This window comes from Opisthocomus hoazin, chromosome 1 (genome assembly GCF_030867145.1).
Source record: "Opisthocomus hoazin isolate bOpiHoa1 chromosome 1, bOpiHoa1.hap1, whole genome shotgun sequence".
NCBI classification, from domain to species: domain Eukaryota; kingdom Metazoa; phylum Chordata; class Aves; order Opisthocomiformes; family Opisthocomidae; genus Opisthocomus; species Opisthocomus hoazin.
In genome coordinates this window covers 38,115,977-38,140,752 of record NC_134414.1, presented here as the reverse complement: position 1 = coordinate 38,140,752, position 24,776 = coordinate 38,115,977, and the positions used below count along the sequence as shown (strand labels likewise).

The following is a 24,776-nucleotide window of genomic DNA, read 5'->3' as shown; positions in this document are numbered from 1 at the left end:
GGAAGTTTTACAGTTGGGTTTCATAATATCTGGGAATATGGCTTGTGATTGGGAAATGAAAATGATGGTGTTTGTTAAATTTATGCAGAGAGGAGTGGTGCCCTTTGGTTTTCCTAGTGTATCTGTAGAGTCGAACATCATGATTATTGTCTTGGAAAATAAATTACAAAAAAGCTTGATTATTCTGTTTGGTATAATAAAAACATCGATGAAAATGTGTAGTTCTTAACAAAGAAGCAATCCAGTAGTTTGTTTGGTATATTAAAATCCTATGTAGATTAAAACTGTACTAATTTATAAAACTAATAATGCTACTTTATTTTTTTAGGTGGTCTTAGGACTATTTCCTCCCCCATGGTAAGTTCTGGAGCTCCAACTTGTGACTTCAATTAGGGCTTTTATATGCTTTAGTTCCAATCCAAACATTATTTTAGTATAACTTTCAGAACTCTACATCTCTTGGAGCCACTGGGTAACATATTCCCCCCCCTTCCCCAACATCTGAGCTCAGTGACAAGATAATTTGTTTTTCTTATGAAAGGAAAACAGATATATGTTGTGTCATATTCTTGATCTGTACATTCAGTTTTATTTAAATTGCCTGATGAATTTAATATTAAAGCAAAATTGATCCTAATTACAAGAAAATGGCATTTCAAAGCAACAGATTAGTTTTATTTAATTCCTAACCACATTGGAGCTCCAAAGCATATTATGGGGGAAAGGGGAGGAGTGGGGAGAAAATCTTTAAGTAGCTTTATTTTTGTTAAACATTAAGGTGTAAAGACTTCTGGTGCTCAGTACTTACATTGGCAGTACTGTGCTCAGTTTTTGTTGCCACCAGAGGACCTATAATAATGGCATGCTTGTATAGTATGCTATTGTATACCTATGATTTAGAAAGCCACTCTCTGAATGCTTTAAGTGTGTCTGAACTGAATGCATGGTGAAAAAACAGCTGAAGCTATGGATGTCAAACTGCTGTGGGAATGGGTCTGTACAGCATGTAACAAAGAAACCAAACTCTAGTGTTGTCAGAGTGTGCAAGGTGATTGTAGTGTTTGCAGCTTATCCTTAGCGATGCATGTTGGTAGTTGTGTATTGTACGTACAGTGTGTCTTCAATGCACAGTAATGTTTATGATTTACTGGAAGGAATAGCCCAAAATGTTTAAATTGTTCCAAATCCAAACCGTATAAGAAGTCTAGCTAAATTAATTCTCAACAGTTTAAAAACATTTAGAAGAATAGATTTTTATGTGTTACTTATCTGTTATATTTACTGATAATAGGCACTTTAGAAGAGAGGCTTCAGATTTATGAAGAAGTTAGTAAAAGACATCCCAGAGCAGTTTCACCTAGAAGATTACCTTTAAACTTTGTTTCAGGTAACAAGTTGCATATTTGTTCTGTAACAGTTTATTTGTGGTTTTCTAAAGTTTTCATCAGGCTGTTGAATGTGCATTTCATACCTATTTATGCATTTAATATCTATTTGTACATGTACACAAATCAGATGGGGACATTTCTCTTGGAATAGACAAAATTATTTGTTATGTTTTAGGAGATGATAGAAAAAGTTCATGTGTGTGAATATGGTAATACAAACGTAACATTGTTTGTATTGATAAAACTACAGTACAGAATGGTATATAGACTGTAGGAATTCTTATACATCCTTTTTCTGCATCATGCAAGTTAAGAATCATAAGTTAAAAGGCAAGGGGTATAGCACACTTGACTTAAAGGCATAGGGGTGTGTGTATATACACAACCCTCCTGTTCTTTAATATATATATATGCAAACTTATATTTTATAAACACTGAAACTAGGTGTAAATGATGTATGTAACAATCACAATGGCATAGGACTGATCAATTTTCTAATAGTTTTGTACTGTACAGAAAACACCAAATCATTTTTTGTGAGTCTGAATATCTTGTGGAGTGTACAACACTGTTGTAGAACCATTAGAATGTAAATCTACAACATTAACTTTGTGCTAATAATTTAATAATAGGAACAAAGAGCTGGTCAGCATTGTTATGTAGCACAAATTAATTTTATAGCTAAGTTCTTTCAGTGACCTTGCAAAAGTTGTTTTGAAATACAGTGCACAAATATCCTCAGTTCTGGAGGGAATAGGTATATACTTTTTAAAACAGAGAGCTGTGATCTTCCAAAACAGAAGGAAGGAGGCTAAATGAAATGGTAAATCCCATAAAAATATATGCTTGGTATGTAGCTGTCCAACTGCTCTAACTCACTAAAAAAATTTTGGAAATACATATAAAGTATGTAAGTTAGATATCAAGTTTCGTGACATTTTTAAGTTCAGCTACAAATTCCCAGCGTATCTGCTCATCCTTTTAATTTTGTGAGGTTAATTTTTCATTTAGCTTATTCACTGAGTACTGTGTTTGTTGTACATTGAAATGTTACAGAGCATAGCTAGTCCACTATTCTGTTGTTGTTCAGGAGTCTGAATGTGCATACACCTTTCCTCTGTAAAATCATAGGATTTTAACTGCTTCATAAGAGATTTAGCCCTGAAGTTACCACTTGTGCCTTACTTAATCCAGACATTTAATTTTCTTTGAAGGTACAATGGCAAATTTTAAGGCCATTCAGCTAGATTTAAAAAACTAGATGACAAGTAATTGTTTTTCTCATGTAATAAAATTGTTAGTGATACATGGCAAACAAGGAAACAACCAGCAAAACTCTTTTCCATGTCTCTATTAATAGTGTGTTTTGCTGTTGAATTCACTGTATGTATTGCACTAGGCTGCCTTCTGTCTGACAGTGTAGTTTCACAGCTAATGTTCATTTAAGTAGAAGTGTGTTTGCTAATCAGGATTAGTTGATTCTGCTGTAGCAGTAGCGTAAGTGAAAGCGAAAATCATGATTAGATCAATTGCGAAAAATTTGACGGCTGCTTTCTGCAGTGCTTCATAACAAATAAGAATTTTTCTAAATTAAAACTTGCACTTCTGTTAGTCTGTTAATCTTTGAGTCATGGATGTATAAGACTGGTTTTGATCCCCTAGAAACGAATCTATTTACTACATGATTTCTTGTGTTTAGAACTACAGCAGATAAGAATTCCTGTTGGCAAAAGTTAAAGAGAATGTGAAGGTGCAGAAACAAACTTGGTTGCAGAAATGTATTTGCAAATTCCAGGAGGATAGAGTTTTTGGTTAAATGAGGTTGCTGTTTCAGTGTGGTCACTGACCGCTTGCAACCAACACTGATTGCTTCAGAATTGGCTTCAAAATGCCCTAAAGTGCAGGTTTGTATTAAAAGGGCAGTCCTTCCTAGATCTTGCCACGCATTGCATCTTAATTAAAACCTTGTATTGGATACACATCAGCACCTTGATCCAGCTGGAAACCACCTTCACGGAGGAAGGGTGTTAACAGTTAATTTGCAGACTGACCAAGGCTGGGGAGGTAGAGTCTGGCCATCCAGTTCTAGATGTGCTAATGCTGTGGATTCACTGTTCCTGTAGTCAGCTCTTCTGTGCCTCGGACTAAATTTTGAGCTTGGCATCATGTCACAGGAGGGTACCTATGCATGTGTTTTGAGTTTTTTCAGATTTTGTTTTAAAGCTGTTCTGCTTCCTATGAATAAATATTTACTTAATGGAAACTTGAATAATCTTCCTTTCTTGAATTCTTCATTACAATTCTTCCATCAAGAATATAAGTTAGAATAATTCAGTGGAAGAAATTGAGAAACTGAGATGGATTTTTTGTCTTACTGGGGGGGTTTCTTGTAATGCAAGAAAATAAGCTTTAATTAATCCACCTGTAGTAAAGAATATGCTTATAGTCCAGTTGTGGATCCCCATCCACGGGTAGTAAGAGTTTATATATGCAGCAGTTTGTTTCAGTACAGTGAGGTGAAAACAAATTACTTTTGTTAGTCTCAGTAACAGCGCTGGTAACAATAAGTGTAGGACAACTAAGAATTGGTGGAAGTACATAAAAATGTTCTATACAAAGCAGTAGTATCTTTATTTTCTGAATATCTATAAAACAATCCGTTAAGCAAATTTGTAGTGTTCTTAATGAATTGAAGTTTGTTTCAACAGTTTTGTGTGTGTTAGCATGATGTTAAATGTGTTGCTTCCTTGTTCAAAGACATGTAAAAGTCGACTACAGAGTAGGCAGTAAAGTGTGGCAACTTCATCCCTATGCAAAGCAGACAAAACCAAATAAAATAAAACCCCAAACAAACCCATCAACATGGAAATAGCTGAAAACAACCACTTTTCATCATGGGAATAAAAACATTAAAGCCAGCTTTTTTCCTAACTGGATATATTCTCCCTGAGGTCCTGCTTCTCTCTCTTTTTTTTTTTTTTTTTTTTTTTTTTTTTGGAAACAGCTTTCCTCAGAAAGGTGGCATACTGCAAGTACTGTGACTTTTACCTGGAAACATAACTAAATCAGATTTTTAGCTTTCTGCCAGTATATTTTTATAAAGGTGATTCTCATATGATGCTTACCCTTCTCAAACCCGGTCTTCTATTCTGTTTCTGATTCCAGAAACAATCATATTATCATCGGAAGTCATGTCCTACTCGTAAAAAATAGGACTAGAAGAGAGGTAGAGGGTTCATTTCATCCATCCTTCTTCCTCAAAGCAGGATAATTTATATCTGCACTATTCCTAACACACATTTGTCTAACTTAATCATAAAACTTCCAATGATGGAGCTTTTACAAGATCTCCAAGGTAATCCATTCCAGTGTTTAGTTATTCTTATCATTATAATTTTTTCCAATGTTTGTTTAAATAGCCCTTGCTACATCCTCTGTAGCCAGCACTAAAGACTTGCTCTTTTTAATAGATTTTACAGGTTTGAGGACTGTTCCCATGTCTTCATCGGCAGTCTCCTAAACGCTAGCAACTTACGCATTTTACTCTGATCTTTTTTTGTCCGAAGCATATTTGCATCTTCTTAAATAACAGGAAAGGTGAAAACGCTTAATGGCAGTTTCTCAGTTACTCTATTATCCAGAGCTGCACAGCAAATAGTGCTTATTTATATAATACTTGCAATCACTGACATATAACCAAATACACTTTTGTTTCTAGGTGAAAAATTTAGAGAACTAATGGATAAGTTCCTGAGGGTTAACTTCAGTAAAGGCTGCCCACCCTTGTTTACCACTTTGAAATCTTTATATTACAATCCAGAAAAGGTAAAAATTAGTATTTATTTGGTTTTATTGAAGTCTTATATTGAGTTTCTAATAGACTATGTAACTGTTTTTATATATATTTTCCTGTAACTTGCCAATAACTGTTGCTGAACATTTTTCTCCTTTAAGTGCTATTTTGTTGTACATGAATGATCACTTGATGATATGTATGAAACTTCACTTCTGTAGACAGGTGATGTCAAAATCCTTGAAGTTGGATTGGTGCAGAATGCACTGAAGTTCTTGAAAAAATCAAATATAACCAATAACTTTGTATATTTTGAGTGCGAGTATGCCAGGATTCTTTCAACTTATGGTTTATGATGTCACCAGAAGTCATGATTTTAAAATGTCACACAGATGGCAATTATTCTATGTACATTTCTGAATTGTGTCAATACAATACATAAGTATTTACCACAAAGGATGGTTTCAGCCTTTCACTAAACCTTTAACATTTAATTTTTGCACTTCTGAACTCTCAGTTTTGGCAAAATTATGAGAACTATTGTTTCAAATGTAGTTCTTCCTTCCAAGCTTGTCAGTAAGGCATACTAGAAATAAATTTTCAAATTCAAGCATGTGTTACTAAAATGTGTAGAAAATAAAGGTCAGTCTATTCAGACGTTGCTGTCTGTACTACAAGCAATACAACTCTAGGTATTTGAACTCATTCATGATTAGGTAAGGAGGGGTTTTTGTGGCTGGGAAAACCATAAATGCGTGATGCAGCTTTTTCAACCAGCAATGGTTATTCCTTTATTTGGACTAAAATTACTCTTCTTTCGAAGAGTCTGTCTGCTAGTTGTACTAACGTGAAATTTTCAATACACTTCTCTTTGGAGAATATAATCTGCACTGTGTCTCCATGGCTGACATATTTTTAGTAAATTCTGGTATCATTTATGGTACAAGCTTTTCTACAGTGCCTGTTGCTAATGCAGACTTTTCAATGCAGACTTTTGAAACTGGATTGAAATTCTTTATACTGATAAACTGACTATCTAGACAGAAGTACAGTTAGTGCTGTGTGAAGTTTTACCTCTACTGTTTGAAGTAAGAAAATCTACAAGGTAAAGGATACATGCAAACTCATTTGATGTGTGAAAAGGTTTTTAGCGCTTAATTGATTTTGAAATGATGGGTAAAAAAAAAAAAATGAAGACTATCATGTTTTGGGGCAGACTTATAAAGAAAGGTGCCTGTTACCGTATCAATTCAGCGCCAAACTTGAAGTTTCGTCATTTGTCTCCCAAGTTCTCTCGAATGTGTTTTTATTGGTCAGGTATGACTTTAAATTCCAGATTCAGGCATGTGAATATAGGTCAGTGGACTCTAAGAGCTCTTCAGCTCACCACTGTGTGTGGCTTCCTATGTAGGATCAGTTGAAGAGCTGTCAAGGCTCTTTTTGACTGTGCTGGGCAGATGAGACAGATCTGTTTGGATTGTAGAGGGAGCACAGGCACCTGTATAACGGTTATCTGAGTGCAGATGTCTGAACCTGAAGCTGCCTGCTGTGTGTCCCATCTGTTTCACTGGGATGTGTTGGGAACAGCTTATACTTGTTCCCACAGTATCTACTATATGAGTACTTCATATCTTTGAAACTTAACATTGAGGAAGCTTCATTGACCAGTTGCTTCTAGAAAGAAGAATGAATGTCCCACCAAAAACCTATACTGAAATAACTGAAAGTGCTAAAAGAATATGCTTTGCTTTGGTTAAGGAGGAGAGATGTTTTTAATTTTTCTTACTTAAAGCAGAACGATTTAAGATCTCTTGGGTGAAGTCACAGAAGGGTACTGTAAGTGGGAGAGACATCATAGTATAATAATGTAAAGCTGTTTGTTTCATGAGAAAAAGTAATCTGGAGGTTATTGCTGGAAGAGACTTTCTTCGAGTAGCCAAAGGCATGAGAATCTGAAATCTGTTTGGTAAAAGAGAGGTTATGTATAGCTTTGATTTTTGGCATTCTCAAAGACTTCTTTTGAGGTAGCATCTTCCCCAACAACTAAGTCTGTTAACAAGTTAAAGTATGCTTTGTTATGCAATCTGTCTTCCCTAAAATTCCACAGCAGAAAAAAAAATCATATGTTGGCTTTGTGTTCCGTGTGCAATGTGCAGAGGTTTGTATGTGACTACACAACTGTTCAAGATTTGTCAACTGCTTGGAACTTGGACACTTGAGAAGGTGACAAAGATGGTATGGTGAAACCTGGGGTAAGCAGGTTAGCTGGATGTTTCATCACATAGTCAGTGACAGTTTGTTACTTTCTAGGAGGGAGTTGTTAACCCTCTGAGACTGGAGATAATTACGTTTCAGAGGCACTTAAGGCAGACTTTAAAATAACTCTGGAAGCTGATGGAGAGGGGGAGAAAGTGCTAAGCTTGCTTTGCTGTAAATTGCTGTACGTGCTTCTGCAAGAAGATCCAATTGTAGATTGTGTGGTCCTTCACGGCTTGCAAAGCAGTCATCTTAACTAATGTTTTTCTTCCTACTGCTAGGAGGGAGTTATCCAATAAATTGTATAATCCTTCAGAGTTCTTTGTGGTTCTTATTCTTAAGTTTTTGTGCTGTAATGCTAGTCTAAGTAGCATGTGAACTGTGTTGTTGACTGTTTCTTCCTCTTTGTCAAGTCACCTACGCTGGAGGAGATAAAAGTAGTAGAGATTGAAGGGTGAGGTGCTTGAAGAAATGGAGCCAACAATTGTCTTTTGCCTAGAAACTCTACTGCCATTTAAAATTGATCAAATGTATTGTTCTGTGGCTAGAGCTTTTGATTATTAAAATAGTACATAACTGGGAAAAAAATATTGCTAGCTCTTCAGTATCCTGAGTGCACTTCTATACCATGCGGTAGCATAAAATTACTCTAATTTTGAAATAAGAAAGAAGAGAGGCATTGAATTGCGGGAGGAAATGTTGGACAAAGGCCAACTGAAAAGGAGGTGTGTGTTTCATCGCTTTTTATAATATTGGCAGCTGTTTTTTCTATGTGGGATGAGTAAGGATATGTTGTGTAGAGAGTTCAAGTTCTTTCTCAAGTGATAATTGGTATCTGCCAACAGGGAGCATAATAACAAAGCCGTGCACTAATCACTTACTAACTTGCTGCATGGTACACAGCCAGATTCTGTGTCTTCCCAACTGAAGAAAAGATGAATTCGAGGGTGATAGACTGTCAGACTGAGTCTTACTGTGTTTTCCGAAGTGCCTCATTCAAAACAAGTTTGTAATACTATACAGACTATGTTTGGTGGTACATCGTTGCTGATACTCAGTCATAGATTGCTTTTTACCCACAACATACTAGAGAAATCATTTGATGAAATGCTGTCTTGATGGCTTTGTTCTTATTTTAAAAAATATTTAGTCAGTTGGAATAATGTTGATCACTGTATGTTTGTTTCAAATTACTCTTGAAGTAGCTGCTGTATGTTGTGAAGAAATTGGCTATATGTCTTCCTATTCATCACGTGGCAGCCTCTAGGGAATGTGGTAAATACACCCTGGGGCTTTTTAAATGTGAAAATTCTTGGTCATGGTGAAATAGTGTAAAGTGAGTGTGGTTACGTAAAAGACAAAGCTCACAACTGTACTAAGTGGTGTACCAGGTTCTATGTACTTAAGGTTTCAGAAAGGAAAGGAAATGGCTGGTTTGAACAAGAGCTGAGATCTTCCTATGCAGCTTACTAGTGTTGAGGAAGACACCTGCATTCTGAGCTCAGTATTTGTTTTTCTCAGCTGATCTTGTAGTGTCTTGTAAGGACAATGTGTTTGACTCGATGTGTCAATAAGCTAATTTTTGGGTTGTCAAAACAGCTAGCAGACTCTTAAATATTACTTAGAGGAGCTCTTCTCATATGGAACAAGTGCGGGGAAATAGCTTTTACATGTAGCAAACCAGTAACAAGCAAAATGCAAAAAAGGGGTATCTCTTAAAAATATGAAGTTCACCCACTTTCCTGCATAAATTGTTACTGTAGCTGTACATGTTGGATTGAGTTGGTGATAATTTCTTTAGTGTATTATAAAGCATGATTTTACCACAGTATGGATAAAATAATATTATTCTTGATATTTGTGGTGTTTTTTAGGTAGTTGCTACCTGTCATTCAGAAGCAATTAGCTGTTTTCTGTCAAAACCAGAAAATTTAGTTTTCAGAGCATGCTTTAATTAAACTACGTTAGTCAAGTTTTAGTTATTCATGTATATTAATATATGGCTCCTAAATTGAAGGACGAAATGAAGATGAGGAGAACATGAGTATAGACTTGAAGTGTTTGTATAATTTGTTAAATGTTATTTCATATCTTAAAATAAATGCCAGCAACTTCTGGCTCTCTTCATGAATATCTGATTTTAAAATAGTTTGTAGAATATGGAACCATTACAGGGATTGCACAGTAAACACGTGTGCCTTGGCTATGAGTTCAGTCACCCTCTTAGACACCAGCCTGTGCCTGTTTGTACAGTTCCTCTTGAAACACACTTTTGCTTCTGGCTATTGTCCGAGACACCAGGAGGACACCCTGTGAATGTTGTCCTGCTCTGTGAAACTGCTAAGTTCGTTCCATGTTTCTGTCTTTGGACATTTCCACACACACCCCCCCCCCCCCCCCCCCTTGTTAACTTTATTTGGATACTTCCTATCACAAAATGGAAGAATTATAGGGGAAGAGTTACCTGGAAAGGGAGGGCACTTGGTGCTAAACACCATCATTACACTAAATCCACAGTTTAAACGGTACCCTTTGTGCGTTGAATCTATGCCTTTAATTGGCAGACACAGCAGATGCCTGGTCTTCCTGGGGGGAGGACATGTCCCAAGGAGGTACTTTGTAGGTTTTTTTACCTTCTCAGCCTGCATCTTCCCACATCCACTAGCACCAAGACAAACATTGGATATGGTGATACTTTTATTGTGATCTTCTAGGTATCAGTCACTTCTCTGATAGGATGCTGTTTAGAGCAGAAGGAGACTGTAAGTAAGGCATTCGCATATATTCTGTAATTGACTGTGTGCAACAAGATGGCAGTGAATTGCTCAACTGATGCCTAGTTGGTGCCCTGGGTGCTGTCTTGATGATACTTGTGTCTATTCTCTTATATGTCCAAGAGTGGATTCCTGTTATGTATCAAGGAAAAGCAGAAAATACCAATTGTCAGTCACTTTATTGACAACTTTCATGGTTGTGCTAAAAAAAGAAACTATCCACAAAAACAACAAAACCCCAAACCTCTTCACAAAGCGGAATTCCAGACAAATTCAAAGCACCTTTCATGATAATGCTTTTCATCATCTTTCACAGTGAGGTTCTCATTTCAAGCTCAGTACTTGTGGTAAATCTTCTTAAAGCCTTCTGCGAGTTACTGGTAAAAGTAGCAAGTTTGGTATATCAAGACAACAGAGAATGTATGCAACTTTGGTGGTTTTTTTTCAAGGGCCTATGGGTGTCACTTTCATTGTTTTCTTAAATACATATATCTCAGTAGAGGAGGATCAGGTTATAGAACTCTTAAACAGATTGAATGTGCATATTCCCATTGGACCTGATGGGATGCATGCACAACTGCTGGGGCAGCCGGACAGTGTCACTGCACTGCCAGTCAATGTTTGAAGGGCCATTGGGATGGATGGAGTTTCTTGAGGACTGGAAGAAAGCAGATGTCACTCCTGTTCTCAAGAAGGACAAAAAAGAGGATCTGAGGAGCTACGGGCCAGTCAGCTTCATATCAATGCTTGTGAAACTGATGGATCAAATAATCCTGAAAACTATTTCCAAACATACAAAGGACATAGTGTGCCTGGGAGTGGGTAGGGTGAGTTTATGAAGGGTTAGTCATGCCTGACTAACTTGATAGCTTTCTATGACAAAATGATTACCTCCGTGGACAAGGGGAGAGGAGTTTGTACTGTTTATCTTGACTTTAGCAAAGCTTTTGACACTGTCTCCTGTAACACAGGCAGACTGTTGAAGTACAGCCTAGTAGACAGTAAGATGTACTGAAAATTGGCTGAACTGGCAGGCTTAGTGTTGTCATCAGCATGAAGTCCAACTGCTGTCCTCAGGCAGTTCACACTGGGGCCAGTAGTATGTAAAATCTTTGTTAATTACTTGGCTGATGGGGCAGAGTGTACCCGCAACAACCTTGCAGATGATACAAAACTAGGAGGAGTGGCTGATGCACAAGAGGAGTTGTTCAGAGAGACCTTGACGGGCTGGAGAAATGGGCTGAAAGAAAATTTAACGAAGGGAAATACCAGGTCTTGCACCTTCGGAGGAATAACCCTGTGCTCTAGTGTAGGCTGGGGACTGACCAGGCAGAAAACAGTTCTGCGGAGACGGACCTGGGGGTTCTGGTAGACACCAAACTGAACATGAGCCAGCAACACTGCCTGCGGCAAAGGTCAATAACATCTTGGGCTGCATTAGTAAAAGCCACCACCATGAGGTCAAGGGAGGTGATCCTTCTCAGCCCTGGTGAGACATCTGGAGTGCTGTCTAGTTCTGGGTTCACCTGTATGAGAGCAATATGGATGTGCTGGAAACAGCCCAGAGAAAGGCTGTGAAGTTGATGAAGGGACTGGGGTGTCTGGCATACAAAGAGAGGCTGAGAGCTAGGATTGTTTAGCCTGGAGAAGAGGAGGCTCAAGTGGGATCTTGCATGTATAAATACCTGAAGGCAAGAGTGGAAAAGACAGCCAGATGCTTCTCAGTGGTGCTCAGTGAACAGACAAGGTATTAGGTGCACAGTTTAAAATACAAGAGAATATATGAGCAAAAGAAAAGATTCTTGTCAAGGGGGTTGTCGGACATGGGAACAGGGTGTTCAGACAGGCAGTGGAGTCATCATCCTTGGAGATGATCAAAATGTGAATGGACATAGCCAGGAATAACCTGCTTCAGCTGACCCTGCTCTATAAAGTGAGGTTGGATTAAGCACTCTGTAGAGGTCTCTTCCAACCCTGGTGATTCTGTGATAGTATCTTCTTCCTGGCTTTTACCTTCCAGCCTAGGATCAGCTTGTAGCCATTGACTTGGTAGCCAGCAAGCTAGTCTGCAACTGGTACTTCAGTACTGGGACAACTGCATTTTGTGCAAGTCTGGCAACACTAAGATCCTACAGCAAACAGTGCAGAAAGGCATAATAAAGATGGACATGCCTATATACAGCAACATTGAGATCCCTAATCTGGATACTGTCGGTGATTTAGAATCTTTACCTGTGATTTTTGTGTTTGTCAGCATAGCCCTCCAAATCAGTTCCTGGAATTTCTTGTTTCTCCCTTCTCTGACCATTCACAAAGGGAAAAACAGGCACTTGTGACAGAATCTGCCTTTTAGGAACGGAGTAGCCTCAAAATACAGAAAGGCTTGCCTTAGTATGAGGTTAAATGTGCATGGTTTAACAGATGGCATGTGAAGTATCTATAACTGGTGCTTCAGAGTAGGCATTTGCCAAAAGAGCAGGTTGTTTATTCAAGAGTGATGAAATGAGGTTAGGCTGAGGATGCTGTCTTCTAGGTATGAAGGGGTCTAATAATTGTTTCAGTACAGTCCTCCATCCGTCATTCTTGATTTTGGAGCTCTCAAAGTGGCACATATGGCATATCCCGCCTTATTTCTGTGATGTTCCACAGTGCAAATTCTAATAGATAATCTAATAGTTGTGCATTTGGTGTTTTGTCAGTGATCATCTGCTTGTCTCAAAGAGCAGTGTAAAGAATACTTTCAGCTTCTTAGAAATCAGCAGGCACTTGGCCAAGCTGTTGATGTAGATGTTTTCCCTCATCTAGTTGGTGAAGGAAAAGTGAAGGAAGAGCTACTGATAAAATTCTAATGAAGTCATAATTGTGTCTAAATTATTTATGAAGTCAGATAGCTTGTGTTCACCTTGAGTAGTTGCCTGCTGATGGAGACAGTTTGTTCCAGCAAACCTAATGTTTGTAGCGTTACATAGCAGGGTGTATTGGTGTGGTGGGGTCAGGGTGTGCTGTGCTCCTACTCTTGAGGTATGGTGTTGACGCACAGCTGTTGAGAGGTGCTCAGTGGAACTGTTGTCTTTAATGCTTGACAAATGCTATACGCTAGGCTTTAAATGAGGTGCTGTAGTTTGGAGATCAGTACTTCATTTTTTTAATGACTGCTGCGCACGGTCACTATCGCAAGTACCTATTGCCTTCCCGTACTCTACAGTGGCGTACATTTAAAGAGATAATGGCCTTTTACCCTAAAATAGTCTGCTCTGAGAGGTAGTAGGACAAGTCCCATGATCTGTTGTCTTCATGTCGGAGTTTTTTCTGGTGCAGAATTTGTAGAAATTAAGTTCATGATCTCTGTATACTTTGTGTGTTGAAGGTGGGAACAACAGGCACAGAATTTGTAGGGCTCCAGCAGATGATGCTATTCAGGGGACTGATTCATGAGTGTGTGTGTCATGCACTTCAACATGGATCGGCTAAGGGCCCTGACTTGTGGACAGAGTGGTTCACATTCCCAATTGTCCCAATTCCACCTTTGTCCTTTAGCTGCCACTTTCACTGAAGGAGCAGAACAGGTGCTTGGGTACCAGTTTCTGAATCTGTACAGGTTTAAATTTGTATTCACTATTGGTTTTCTTAATATGCTGTGCTATTAGCAGCTGCTAAACAAACCATTTCTGCCATGGCAATATCTAAAAGATGGCTGGATTGAACATGTGAAAATAAAAAACACTAGCTGTCCTCATTTGAAGAATCCACCAGTGTGATTTAAAAAAATTTCCCATGATACGAGAGAGGTGCTTGTGTGTAGTGAGGCCAATATTGATAGCGTGTTTTGGAGAACTGTAGTTATTTCTGGAAAAAAGTAGTTTCTTTTACTTAAGAATACAATTTAAAATGTGTACTTTTCACACTGCCTTTGGAGATCTATTCGCTTGATTTTTTTGATCTTGCCATAAAGTACTAAACTTCTGCATCATCAATTCATAAGCATACTGTGCAGGGGACTTGCATTTGAAAGTGAATTTGTTGTCTTTGTCACTTTTAACCATGGACTAAGTAGTAAGAATTGTAGGTGACTAAAATGAGTTAATTCTAAGCAAGTGCAGTGTATGGGAGGGATAGCAGTGGAGGCTATAATAAAAAGGCAGCTTCATGCTACCTGAGGAAAACGGGGTTTGTCTGTTGGGGTTTTTTGTTACGAACATGGTATATCCTGCTTCCCTTTAGGAGTATGAAGTGTTATCTAAACAAAACAGGACTTTAAAAAATGTGAATATAGTGGCATTTTTTACTCATGGTTGATACTTCTAAAATAGTGTGAAATGTTGAATTTTCCTGATTTTTGGAGCCTTTTGGAATAACCACTTTACTGCTATGGGAATGAAGGGTTTTTCGAAATGTGACTGCGTATGTGTTATTTACATGCTAGAAACATGGAGCATTTACGAGGAAAACGTCTCCAAACAGCACAGTCTGTGTGTACATGAAATACTGATCTGGGTGTCACTGCTGTTCTCTGATATGGGAGACTTATGCTGGGCTCTTTTATGGTAGAAGTGGGTTTATAGTTTCTGTTCTTTGCTTAGTGCTTCAGTTTCTGAAGTTCGCTGTTATCAAAAAAATAGCTATCAGCAAAGTAGCTATTCTCCGTGAGTTTTCCGTAATGCTAAACCTTTAACTTAAAGCCTGCTGTATAGTACAGAGGCTTATTAATTCTTTTTGTCAGGCTTCTTTTAGTTTCTAAATAGCAAGTATACTTGCCTATTTAAAATATATTTATCATGTTGATATCTCTGTACTTGAGTAAAATTCACATGGTTGGCACAATGCATATTCTGTCAGGAAGAGGCTGTAATCTTTTCGGTATATTCAAAAAGCAGAAAGTTTTGGTGAGGAGTGCTGCTGCAGTATTAGGGCAGATTTTTGTTCATGCGAAGTTACTGTTTGGGGCGAATGTAGCTGTGGCTCTTGGCAGAATGTTGCTGCTGGAAGTAATAACCTGAAGTGTAAACTGTTGCATGGGACATGGTAACTTTCACATTCTGTAAGCTGCTGTCCAGATGTATTAGAAATAATTGTGAACAGTCTTACTTCTTGCTCTTCACGAGAGAGATCCTGAAATGCTATCCCCACCTCCCTCAAAGTTCTCTTTGTACTTGAGCAATATTCAGAAATACTCTGGTTCCCGTACAAGCTGGCCTCTATATCCATGAGATAAAATTCCAAAGAGTGAAGATCTTCAATAAGTCAACATCAAGGTTTGCGTCGATTGTGTTGCAGGTGCATTGGTTGATCCCATTGAAGCCCGACATTAGTGCACATGTGCACTTTTTCTAAGTAACTAAAAATATGGAGACTGTGAGGAAATACTGGATGAGAGAAAATGGCTGGCTGGAAGAAACATCAGAAACTACAGTCTCAAAAAAAGGTATAAGACTGTCTACACAGGAAGGTAGGCTGTCTCCAGTGAAGATCTTTCCTTACCCCTTTCAGGACAGAAGGCACTTTCCCTCCTTGATGTGGAAAGCTAAAGAAATTTAAAGCAAGTTGTAACTGTTTTAGTAGTTAAATACCCTCTGTGATCTATTGGTGGGTTACGAAAGGAAGTGAAAACATTAGTTCCACTAGGAATTAAGTTACTTAAGCAGAAGTAACTGTAAGATCAACCAAGGACAGCCTTTTGCTCATACTGCCTCTGTCAGTTCAAGTTTTAAACAGTAGCGTCTCTGACTTAAAATTCCAGGAGGACAAGTCTCATAAGTTGACTTGCTCAGGATCTGATTAACAACTGGTACATTCATAGCAAAAGAGAGCAGTCCTGACATGTAATTATATCTTGAGGAGGAGTCAGGAAACGTTAAAATAAGTGGAGGAAGGGTGAGAAACTTCATTGCAGGTACTGCCAGGATAGGATGCTTCCCCTCTAATGAGAATGGGTAGTGTAAAACATGTTGATGCTGATAGCTTGGGTCCCTGAGGTAACCTGTAAGCCAAGAGCTGATAGGTGTAGCAGCTGACTTATGAACTGCTTTATCAAGAGAGCTTTTTTTAGTCCGAGTGGTCTACATTGGGAATTACTACTCCAAGTACCCATCTGAAGACCCGCAAAAAATGCTCTCGACATCTCTGCTCATAGTTGCTGTTACTATGCTCTGCTCATGTGAAATTGCTTTCTTTTGTGCAATCCCCAAAACTTTCCAAAAGCTTTCAAAAAAATCCAGTTGCTCGTGAAATTAGTTGCGTGATGACCACAGTGACATGTTAGAGCGTTGGTTTGCTCTGAATTTGTGTTCTTGGGAGTTTCTTAAAGCTTTCAGTACAAACTTGTACTGCTGTTTTTAACTTACTCCATTGTGTCAACAGTTTTATGACTGGATCGCTAGGCGTAATAGTAGAACTGGAAAATCAAGTGCCCTAAAATAAAGAACACAGTTTTTCTGAATGTGTTTACATTGTGTGGTATAATGCAGAGTTTTTCTTTGGCAGTTACCACAGGCTGTGGTTTATGTCACATCTCAAGTTATTTGTCTTGTCACAGTACAATGAAAAGGGGAAGCATTATCCACACTTCACGTATTTAAAACAGGCAGCAAGATGTCAAGGCCAAACTCTGCAGGCATTGATCAAGTAGCCCAGGAGTTAGGCTTTCAGGGATGTTTATCTTCACAAGCATTCACTGACCTCAGTTGATGTGGAATGCTCAGCATGTTGGATCTGGTTCTGGATGTGTAAAGGCAATATAAAAATGAAAGCAAAAACCTGTTTTGTGGGTGTCAGTACTTCACAGAACACTATCCCATTTCTTTCCCATTTCATTAACTTACTGGTGTATGTTAAATGAATCAAGCGCTCATCTGGAGAAATGTGTGACAAAATACTTTCTCTTGTGTTGCTTAGTATCTGCGTTTGTCACTTCAGGGTGGCTCTTGGTTTGTACCTTACAACCTGTTGTCTTTAGTGTAATTCAGACATGTGACTTCTTTTAGAACAGTAAGTCAGAGCTAGCCACTCATGTCTGAGTTTTAGTGTTGCTTTTCTTTACTACACTCATATCAAGAAAAAGCCAGTTTTAACTTAGATATTTGCAGCTCACTACTGAGTGTAGACTGATCTGGGGTGGAGTGAATTAACAAAATGGGTAAACTTCAGATCCTCCGTGCCCTGTGTGAAGTGCTCTCGTAGCACAACTTTTCAGTTTATAGCTAACTGTAAGAGTCTGTTTGATAAGGCTCTGTTGTGTCCATAACAGTACCTCTGGGGAAAAATAATAGCCCATTTATAGTCTGTTTATCCTTTTGGGCTAATTCCTAGGTGAAAGATGTCCAGTACATTTAAGCAGTGTGCTTTTTCTAGAGGTGTCTCTGTGTAGTTGGAAATAGCAGATAAATGAGTAGGCTTCTCTAAATTACATGCAGACTTTAGTAGACTGGCATGTTAAATTTCTATAGCATATATAATATTTCTGTTAGCAGACATGGTGGTGGTGTGTTGATGGCTGGACTTCATGGTCTTAGAGGTCTTTTCCAACCTTAATGATTCTATGGTTCTATGAAAATGCAGTGAAGCATCAGTGTTCAGAAGCATAAAATCAGAGAAGAAACTTAAAAATCAAGCCTTTAGTAGTATTTGGTGTAGTCACTAGGTTATAATTTTAATTTTGTGTTGTACATTTTACAGCTTACCCACTGTGGGAGAGTGTGCCTGGGACAGTAAGTCTCTTCTAACTGTGGTGTTGGTGTTGTACTGAACTCTAGGTTTCAGCACGAAAGTTTTCTAAATTGTGTAACTTCTCATTGACAGCGTTGTAAAGTGCTGATCTGTGTTAGCTTTCACTTCCAAAAAAGATTGCCTATGTAGAGATCTGATATGAATGTCATAGTCAAATTAGTTAATATTTATGATACAGCTGAACACTAATGTTCATACTTTGAAGTGTTCTGTAGCTTTACTATAGGCAGTGCATTTGCTGTGCCTATAGCCAATATACATCTTCATTGAAGTTTCCTTCAGTTTTTGAGAGAAGTTAAACTTTGTTACATTGATAACATAGCTAGATGTGTAGTTGAATTTGAAAAATTATTTATTTACTGTATTCATACTTTTGTTATTTTCAAATGGAAAGAATGGATGCCCAAACAGTTTGTTTATAAAGATATTCAAGGAGTATTGCTTTTAAAATAAATTTTAAGGAGTTGTTTTAATATTCAACTTGTTACATCTGAAACAAAGTTCAGGCTGGCTCTTGTATTTGTAGTCCTCTTAGTTTGTTTTGTTTAACAGGAGACTGATCTTGTACTTCTAATACAGTTACACAGCTTCAAAGAAGCTTGTGCAGTTGTACTGTCAATGTGTAAGCATACACGTGCTTGACCTTTCCGAAGCAGCAGTAAATTCTTTAATGAAGAATGTTCTTCTTGTGACTCGTTTGCCATTCTGCTGGAGTAGTCTGCTCCCTGCAGAGCTGGTGTGCTCAACAGCTTTCCTCTAGCTGGGAGTTCACTCCTCTAACTCGGCAGGGCAAAGCCTGTTACTTACGGGACAAAATATGTTTCTGGTACAGATGTTAAGATGAAAGCTGGTCAATGCAGTCACCTCTGACTAGAAATGTTGCGTGGTTCAGTCAGTTATAAAACTATCGCAATGTTTATCAAGTGCTACTTGTACTGTCAAATTTCCAATTCAGTACACTTGTACGTAGACAGCATGCCCTAAAAAGCCAAATAATGCTGTTTCAGCAGAGCAGGTGTACAAAATGCCATGTTACAAGTTACCTTTTGAATGACAAATACAAACCAAATTCATTTATCTAAATGGAGGAAGCTTTTTTTCTGGAGTTCAGTATTTCAAATAGCCTGTGTGTTCAGTGGTGGTGTTGACACTAGAAAAAGGTATCACTGGTTTTGTCTGAGGAGTAGCTGTTACCAGTGCTAGCAGCAATGGACAGCAAGGGTAATCTTCACTTATATGGGAAGGTAGCATTATCTTGAGATGCTAAATCAGAGTAGGATTTGGTGGCGTGGATAGTCAAGTGTGTACGTGTTACACAAACTTAGGGCAATGCAGCTGTACTGTTCAGGAAGGCATGCAGTTTACTAGCAGTGATGTGTATCATAAGACACACCTCCAAACCTAAGCCAGGGCAAAAAGCAGCCCTAGCTATGCTTGATTTTTAGCCATTTTTGAATTCTAAATGTATCTAACAGTGCATTGAATGTATTTCACTTTTGAAAGTGATTACAAGTCATTAATTGAGGTGTTCCATGGTAAGGAACTAAGTGTAAAGGAAAATGTAAAAGCTAATCAAGCTCTTAATCTTTCCATGAAAATATGCAATAAACCAAAATGTGTGAACTTCCTTAAAGTGTAGATTAGTTCAAAGGAAACTTACCTAATAGAAGGCTACTTTCTCTACTGCCTACAAAACATGTAGCTGATGTCTTAGATGGTCAGGGAACAAAGAAAATGTGTAACTTTCCAGGGTTGTGGAGTGGGTGGTTTTTTGGTTTTTATTCTGTTTTGATTTAAATACAGTACTGCAGACTTCATGCTTTGTGGCTAGCCAGTCCTTATAAGCTGGTGGCTCTCCGGTGAAATTCCTGAGGATGTCTGTCTGCTTAGCTACCACACACTGAGAAATGCTGAAGTTAATCATTAACCATGATACCATACGATTAGCTCTATAGAAAAGTAAATAATAAAAATTTTTTACTAGCTGGGTCAAGATGACTGGTTGCAAGCTGACTGAAAAGGTGTTTTTAGAGGTACTTGTAGCTGACTGTAGAATACCTAGGTTTCCACTGAAAGAGGGTGCCTGATTCTGTGCAGCTGCTTAGCAAACTGGATCAAGGAACAGATATGAATTAAATCCAACTGTTCTGTTTTTTTGGCAGTTGAGTCTCAGTCCATTTTAAATGACTGTGGAACTTCCCTTAAAATGTGTGCCTTACTGCAGGTGACAGGTTTTTGTCCTACCCTGTGTATGCATGAGCATACACACACATTTAACAGTGCTTTTCTGAGGGAAGCAGGAGTGAACATTGATTGCTCAGTTGAATAAACTTTTAAAAGAGAGATGCACCTACATTTGAACTGCTGTTGGTTCCAAAGCAACACATTCGTTGGGTGTTACACAACATAGTAAAGCTTTCTATAGAAACAAACTTGGCATATGTATATGACAAAGATATATAAGAAATTTCAGGAGACTTTTGTTAAGTAGAAGGCTGCTTGTAATGTTTTGCCGTTTCTACTTTAATGGCGTGAGGTGGTAAAATTTTTTTTATTGATTGTGATTTTTATTGCATTCAGATGTTAGCCATATACTAAAATGTAAGCAATGGAAATTCTCTGTATAAGGCTGAATAGCCTTTCACAATTTAACTAATTTATTTGAATGGTCTCTATGGGCTTGTTCTGTGGTTCATACCTCATTGGTGGAGTAAATCTGTATAAACTGTATAACAAGTTGTGGAGCAGAAACTTTTCAGATGAGACTAAGGAAGTTGTTGCAAGTGAGTTAGTGTACAGCTGTCCAGTAAAATTTGAACTGTTGAGTCATTTGCATGCCCTACACCTCTTCATTTTTATTCATAAATCTGAGTGTCTGTCTTGTGTTTCAGAATAGCTAGATGGAACATTTTTTAAATAATGGGGGAACATTGCTTTTCAAAAACCAAAATCAACTAATGTGAGTCTTGCTCAAAGTTGGTTTTTTTTTTTTGCTCTTCCATGGACTGTGCAAGCTTATAAGTGTTGTGATCTTAGGTATTCTTTTGATTAAATTTATAGTAAGCCATAAGAAATGTAACTTCTTTAGGTGGCTGCCCATATATACCTTCTGTGTGGATACACTTGAAGAGTGTGAACTCAGACCTTTTGTGCAGTACAAGTGTGCCAGCTGGCTCACGTGTTTGCCATGCTCTGTTCTTTGCTTCCTCGATAAAAAGCACATCTCAATTCATGCCAGTTGCCTCTTGGCAATAGATGAAGATGCTTCTTGTGTTTGTTAGGCTGTAGTAAAACCTTTTCTTGTAATGGGTAGCTCCCCCCCCACACACTTGTTGCCTGATGTGTTTAACTGAGTTTATGATTTAATTTCTTTTTGAATCTATTGGCAGCTTATTTAAAAGTTCCTTCCCATCAGTATTTCCATCCAGAAAGGTGTGGTCAGAATGCCCTTGATTGAAATACAGTTAATCATGTGATGGGGCTGTGCTGGACAAAAATAGATCATCAGAAGTTTGCCTCTGCTACCCTTTGTAAGTGTTTTTCAGGCCTGAAAATTCACATCAAAGTGTCTCTTTGTAGAGATGGGGACTTCAGGTTGCAGATTTACCATGTGAGCAGAACTTAACTGGCTCTGAACTCGGGATCCTCATCTGCAGTGTCTCTAGGGACCTAGAGAAGGGGGTAGAAGTTCCTTGCCAAGCTGTATATCTGTCTCATCCATCACAAGTAATCAAGTAACCTTTTTCAGGGAGGCTGTGAAGGTGCCTCTGTGAGCTAAGGAAGTTTTGAAATGGAATGGTTCAGGAAATTTTAGTTTAGAAGACATCTTGTTTGTGCCATTGTTGTATTGGAGCTTTTTTAATGCTAAGCTGTTTCTGGGGAAGGTTCTGTTCAGAATGGTGTGGAGACCATTGCATCAAAAGCAAGGAACCAACTCCTGATAATTATTCCTCTTCATTATTTTGTGGGTTCAGCTTCTCAGCTTTCAGCTTGGTATTGGCTGGTTTTGTGTGCATGTGTGATTACCACTGTCTCAGAAATGGACTGATAATGGAGAGAACTCGAGAAAGGGGTGGTTTAGTACTGTTGCTGTGTGCCACAGACCAGCCTCAAGCCCTGTTCAAAATGTTGTCATCAAAGGCCTTCTCCAGAAGTCTAACACAGCAATTGCTTTGTTTTTTTCTGTCTTAACTTATTTGGTACTAAGTTCATAAATATTTTTCAGGGTCCTTTGATACCGCTTCTGCGCATTGTGAGCATCTTCTTATCTCTCTCTCAGATAACATCTCATCGTAGCGAAGACTTGAAGTACTGACATAGTACTCTTACGGACTGTCTTTATTGTTGCTTCTCCATTTCCTATGAAGCATTTAGAGTATTGCTTCAGGGTATGTACTGGATATTTCTTTTTGTCTCGTGAGAGATAATCCTAGTAATTTGGCCACAAGACTTTATCTGTTCATGTCAACATGGTTTTCCTCTGGCCCAAGGAAAACACTTTGCCAGGGCTGCTGTTGAAAGGCTTACTTTGTCATTTGATCTTTAGGTATCCCATCTTTTCTATATGATGAGTATTTTGAAGTTGCACAACAGCAATTTCCTTTAGGTGCCCTGTAGCAAAACAATTTGCAAATGGTTTCTAGATATTTTGAAAAGTACAACTATTTTTCAATTTCTGGCACAGACATAATGATTCTTACCAACTGTAGTGGATGCTTCTTCTACTGTGCTGTAAAAGTGGTGTCACAAACTCAACCACACTCCATTCTCCTGAAAAAAACTCGGGGAATGAGAAAGCTTTGTTCAAGTACCGCTACTTACAATACTAGTGATGGAAATGCTGTCAAAATTCAATTGCACTTTGAGGTGAAAACAAAGGGTTTGATTTATTCAGCTTGGAGACATATTTTTCTGCTATTGAAGTGGATTTTTTTTGTCTTCAGGAGTTGGTTTTTCAAATAAGTACTCATCTGATTCAGATGTTTGATTTGTTGATGGCAAATCAACAAATTGATGTTGATGTAGTGCTTCACGATCAGTTTCTGTGACCTGCAGGGCCCCTGTTGTCAGCACTGTGCATACTACCTGCAAGAAACAAGTTTTCTTTAGGAAATGAACAACTGTGGAGAAATACCTATTTAAGGTGGTTCAGTTACAGGTTTCAAGGACAGATAGCATAACCTTTCTTTGAAGGGCTAAGAACACATGCTCTTATTTTTTTTTCTTGTATGCATCCTTTTACCTTAAGTGAAAATGCAACATGCAGAAGTATTGCCTTTGCAGGTTGATTTTTGCAGTCCTTCTCCCAGTTCAGATCTTCAGAACCAGCTGAGAAATCAACCTTCCTAATGGTGAAGACCACCCATGTTGACACTTTGATTCATAAGAAAATGCAGCTGTCTGACATCTGAGCCAAGTTGGCAGATTACAGGATTGAGAACATGTGTGTTGGGAAACATCCTGTTTCATTTCCAGTGCAGAAGACGTTCATTCTGTGGAAGATGAGCAAGTTCATGAAGGGTATCCCCTTCTATGTGCTGTTTTCCCTCTCTCTTTCAGGCCCTTCTGCAGTAGACATCTTTTTGCTGGAACAGCAGAAGTGCTTTATCAATATAATAGAAGATGTTTCTGTGAAATTGCTCTTTAAGTTTGAAGGAGGGAGAAAAGTTTAGCAGCAGCTCACCTTGCTCTTCAGTAAGGGCTACAGTTGTCTTCAAAATTGTCTGCAAACTGAAGTTCAGAAAGGTAATGCTCCATGCAACAACTGCCTTTGAAGTGAAGGGAGTGCCCTTATATCTGATACTTTTGCCAAAATATAGTTAGTGTTTGAGCTTTTAAACTGCTAACTGTTTGGAAGATACCTGCTCAGTAATAGCAAGGCTGTTCTTGTTCCTGGATGTCACAAATCTTCCTACAGCTGAAGGTTTTATGTACTGCTTCAGGATTGGATGTCCCAAAGGAGGAGTGTGTCTGTACGAGCCTGTGTTTGTGTAGGTGAGGAATAGGAAGCAGCCACACTTTCAGCTCACGGTTTTTTCCAGTCTAAGTACTGATACTAGATGGCTTTTCACTATAGAATGATCCTTCTGAGTCATCCTTCTCTTACACTTTAATTTAAAAGCTGAGACAGAGGAATCTGAGTAGATGAGTCTTGTGAAATTTCTTTTTGTGATTGTTTTGTTTATACCTATGTGCTGTAAATGAGAAGTAAATACTTTGAACTTTCAGAAGCCTCTTGGGTCACCTACTAGAAGCTGAAGAACTGTTGGCTGATTTTTTTCTTCCTCCTCTAGCCCTTTGTGGAACTGGTTATGAAAAGGATTAGCCAGAGTGTTTCCATGTGAAAAAGTCTCTGGTTCTGTCACGAGGGTATCAAACTTGTAGCATCCATTGAATTGTGTTTGAAGAACAAGGTGCAATTTGAGACACTGAAATTTCGGAAGCATGTAGATTTGACACTGAGGCGAGGTTGGACTATTTTCTGAGGCAGCAGCATGCTCTTCTTAAAGACACCAGTTACAGTTTTGGAATGGGTTGCAGTGGACTGTGAAGCTGCTTGGAGGAGAAGAAAAAGTTGCTCTCATTAAAGTAACTGAATAATTAAAACTATTCTGGAGGCAGTACAGGACTGTGAATAGCTGGTCTTTAAATAGTTTCAGTTTCTTAAAAAAAACAAACCACACAATAAAACAAAAAAAACACACACACACCCCGAAATACACAACAAAAATGAAGTAGTACTGCCACCAACCTGCTAACACTTAGCTTCTGGTAGGTATGATGATTAGGCATAATTAGGAACCAGATTAAGTGGTTTTCTAAAGCATCAATCTCCTACCATGT

General features: G+C 38.3%; 1 protein-coding gene across 2 annotated transcripts in view; it reads left to right on the top strand.

Annotated features, from left to right (window-relative positions):
* The window catches only part of NAA16 (N-alpha-acetyltransferase 16, NatA auxiliary subunit), a 74,166-nt gene that overhangs the window by 29,227 nt on the left and 20,163 nt on the right, over nucleotides 1–24,776 (top strand). For both annotated transcript variants that reach the window (XM_075422506.1, XM_075422499.1), the window contains exons 8-9: nucleotides 1,292–1,387; nucleotides 5,107–5,213. In XM_075422506.1, coding sequence (XP_075278621.1) covers nucleotides 1,292–1,387; nucleotides 5,107–5,213 — 203 coding nt within the window. The remainder of the gene's footprint in view (nucleotides 1–1,291; nucleotides 1,388–5,106; nucleotides 5,214–24,776) is intronic.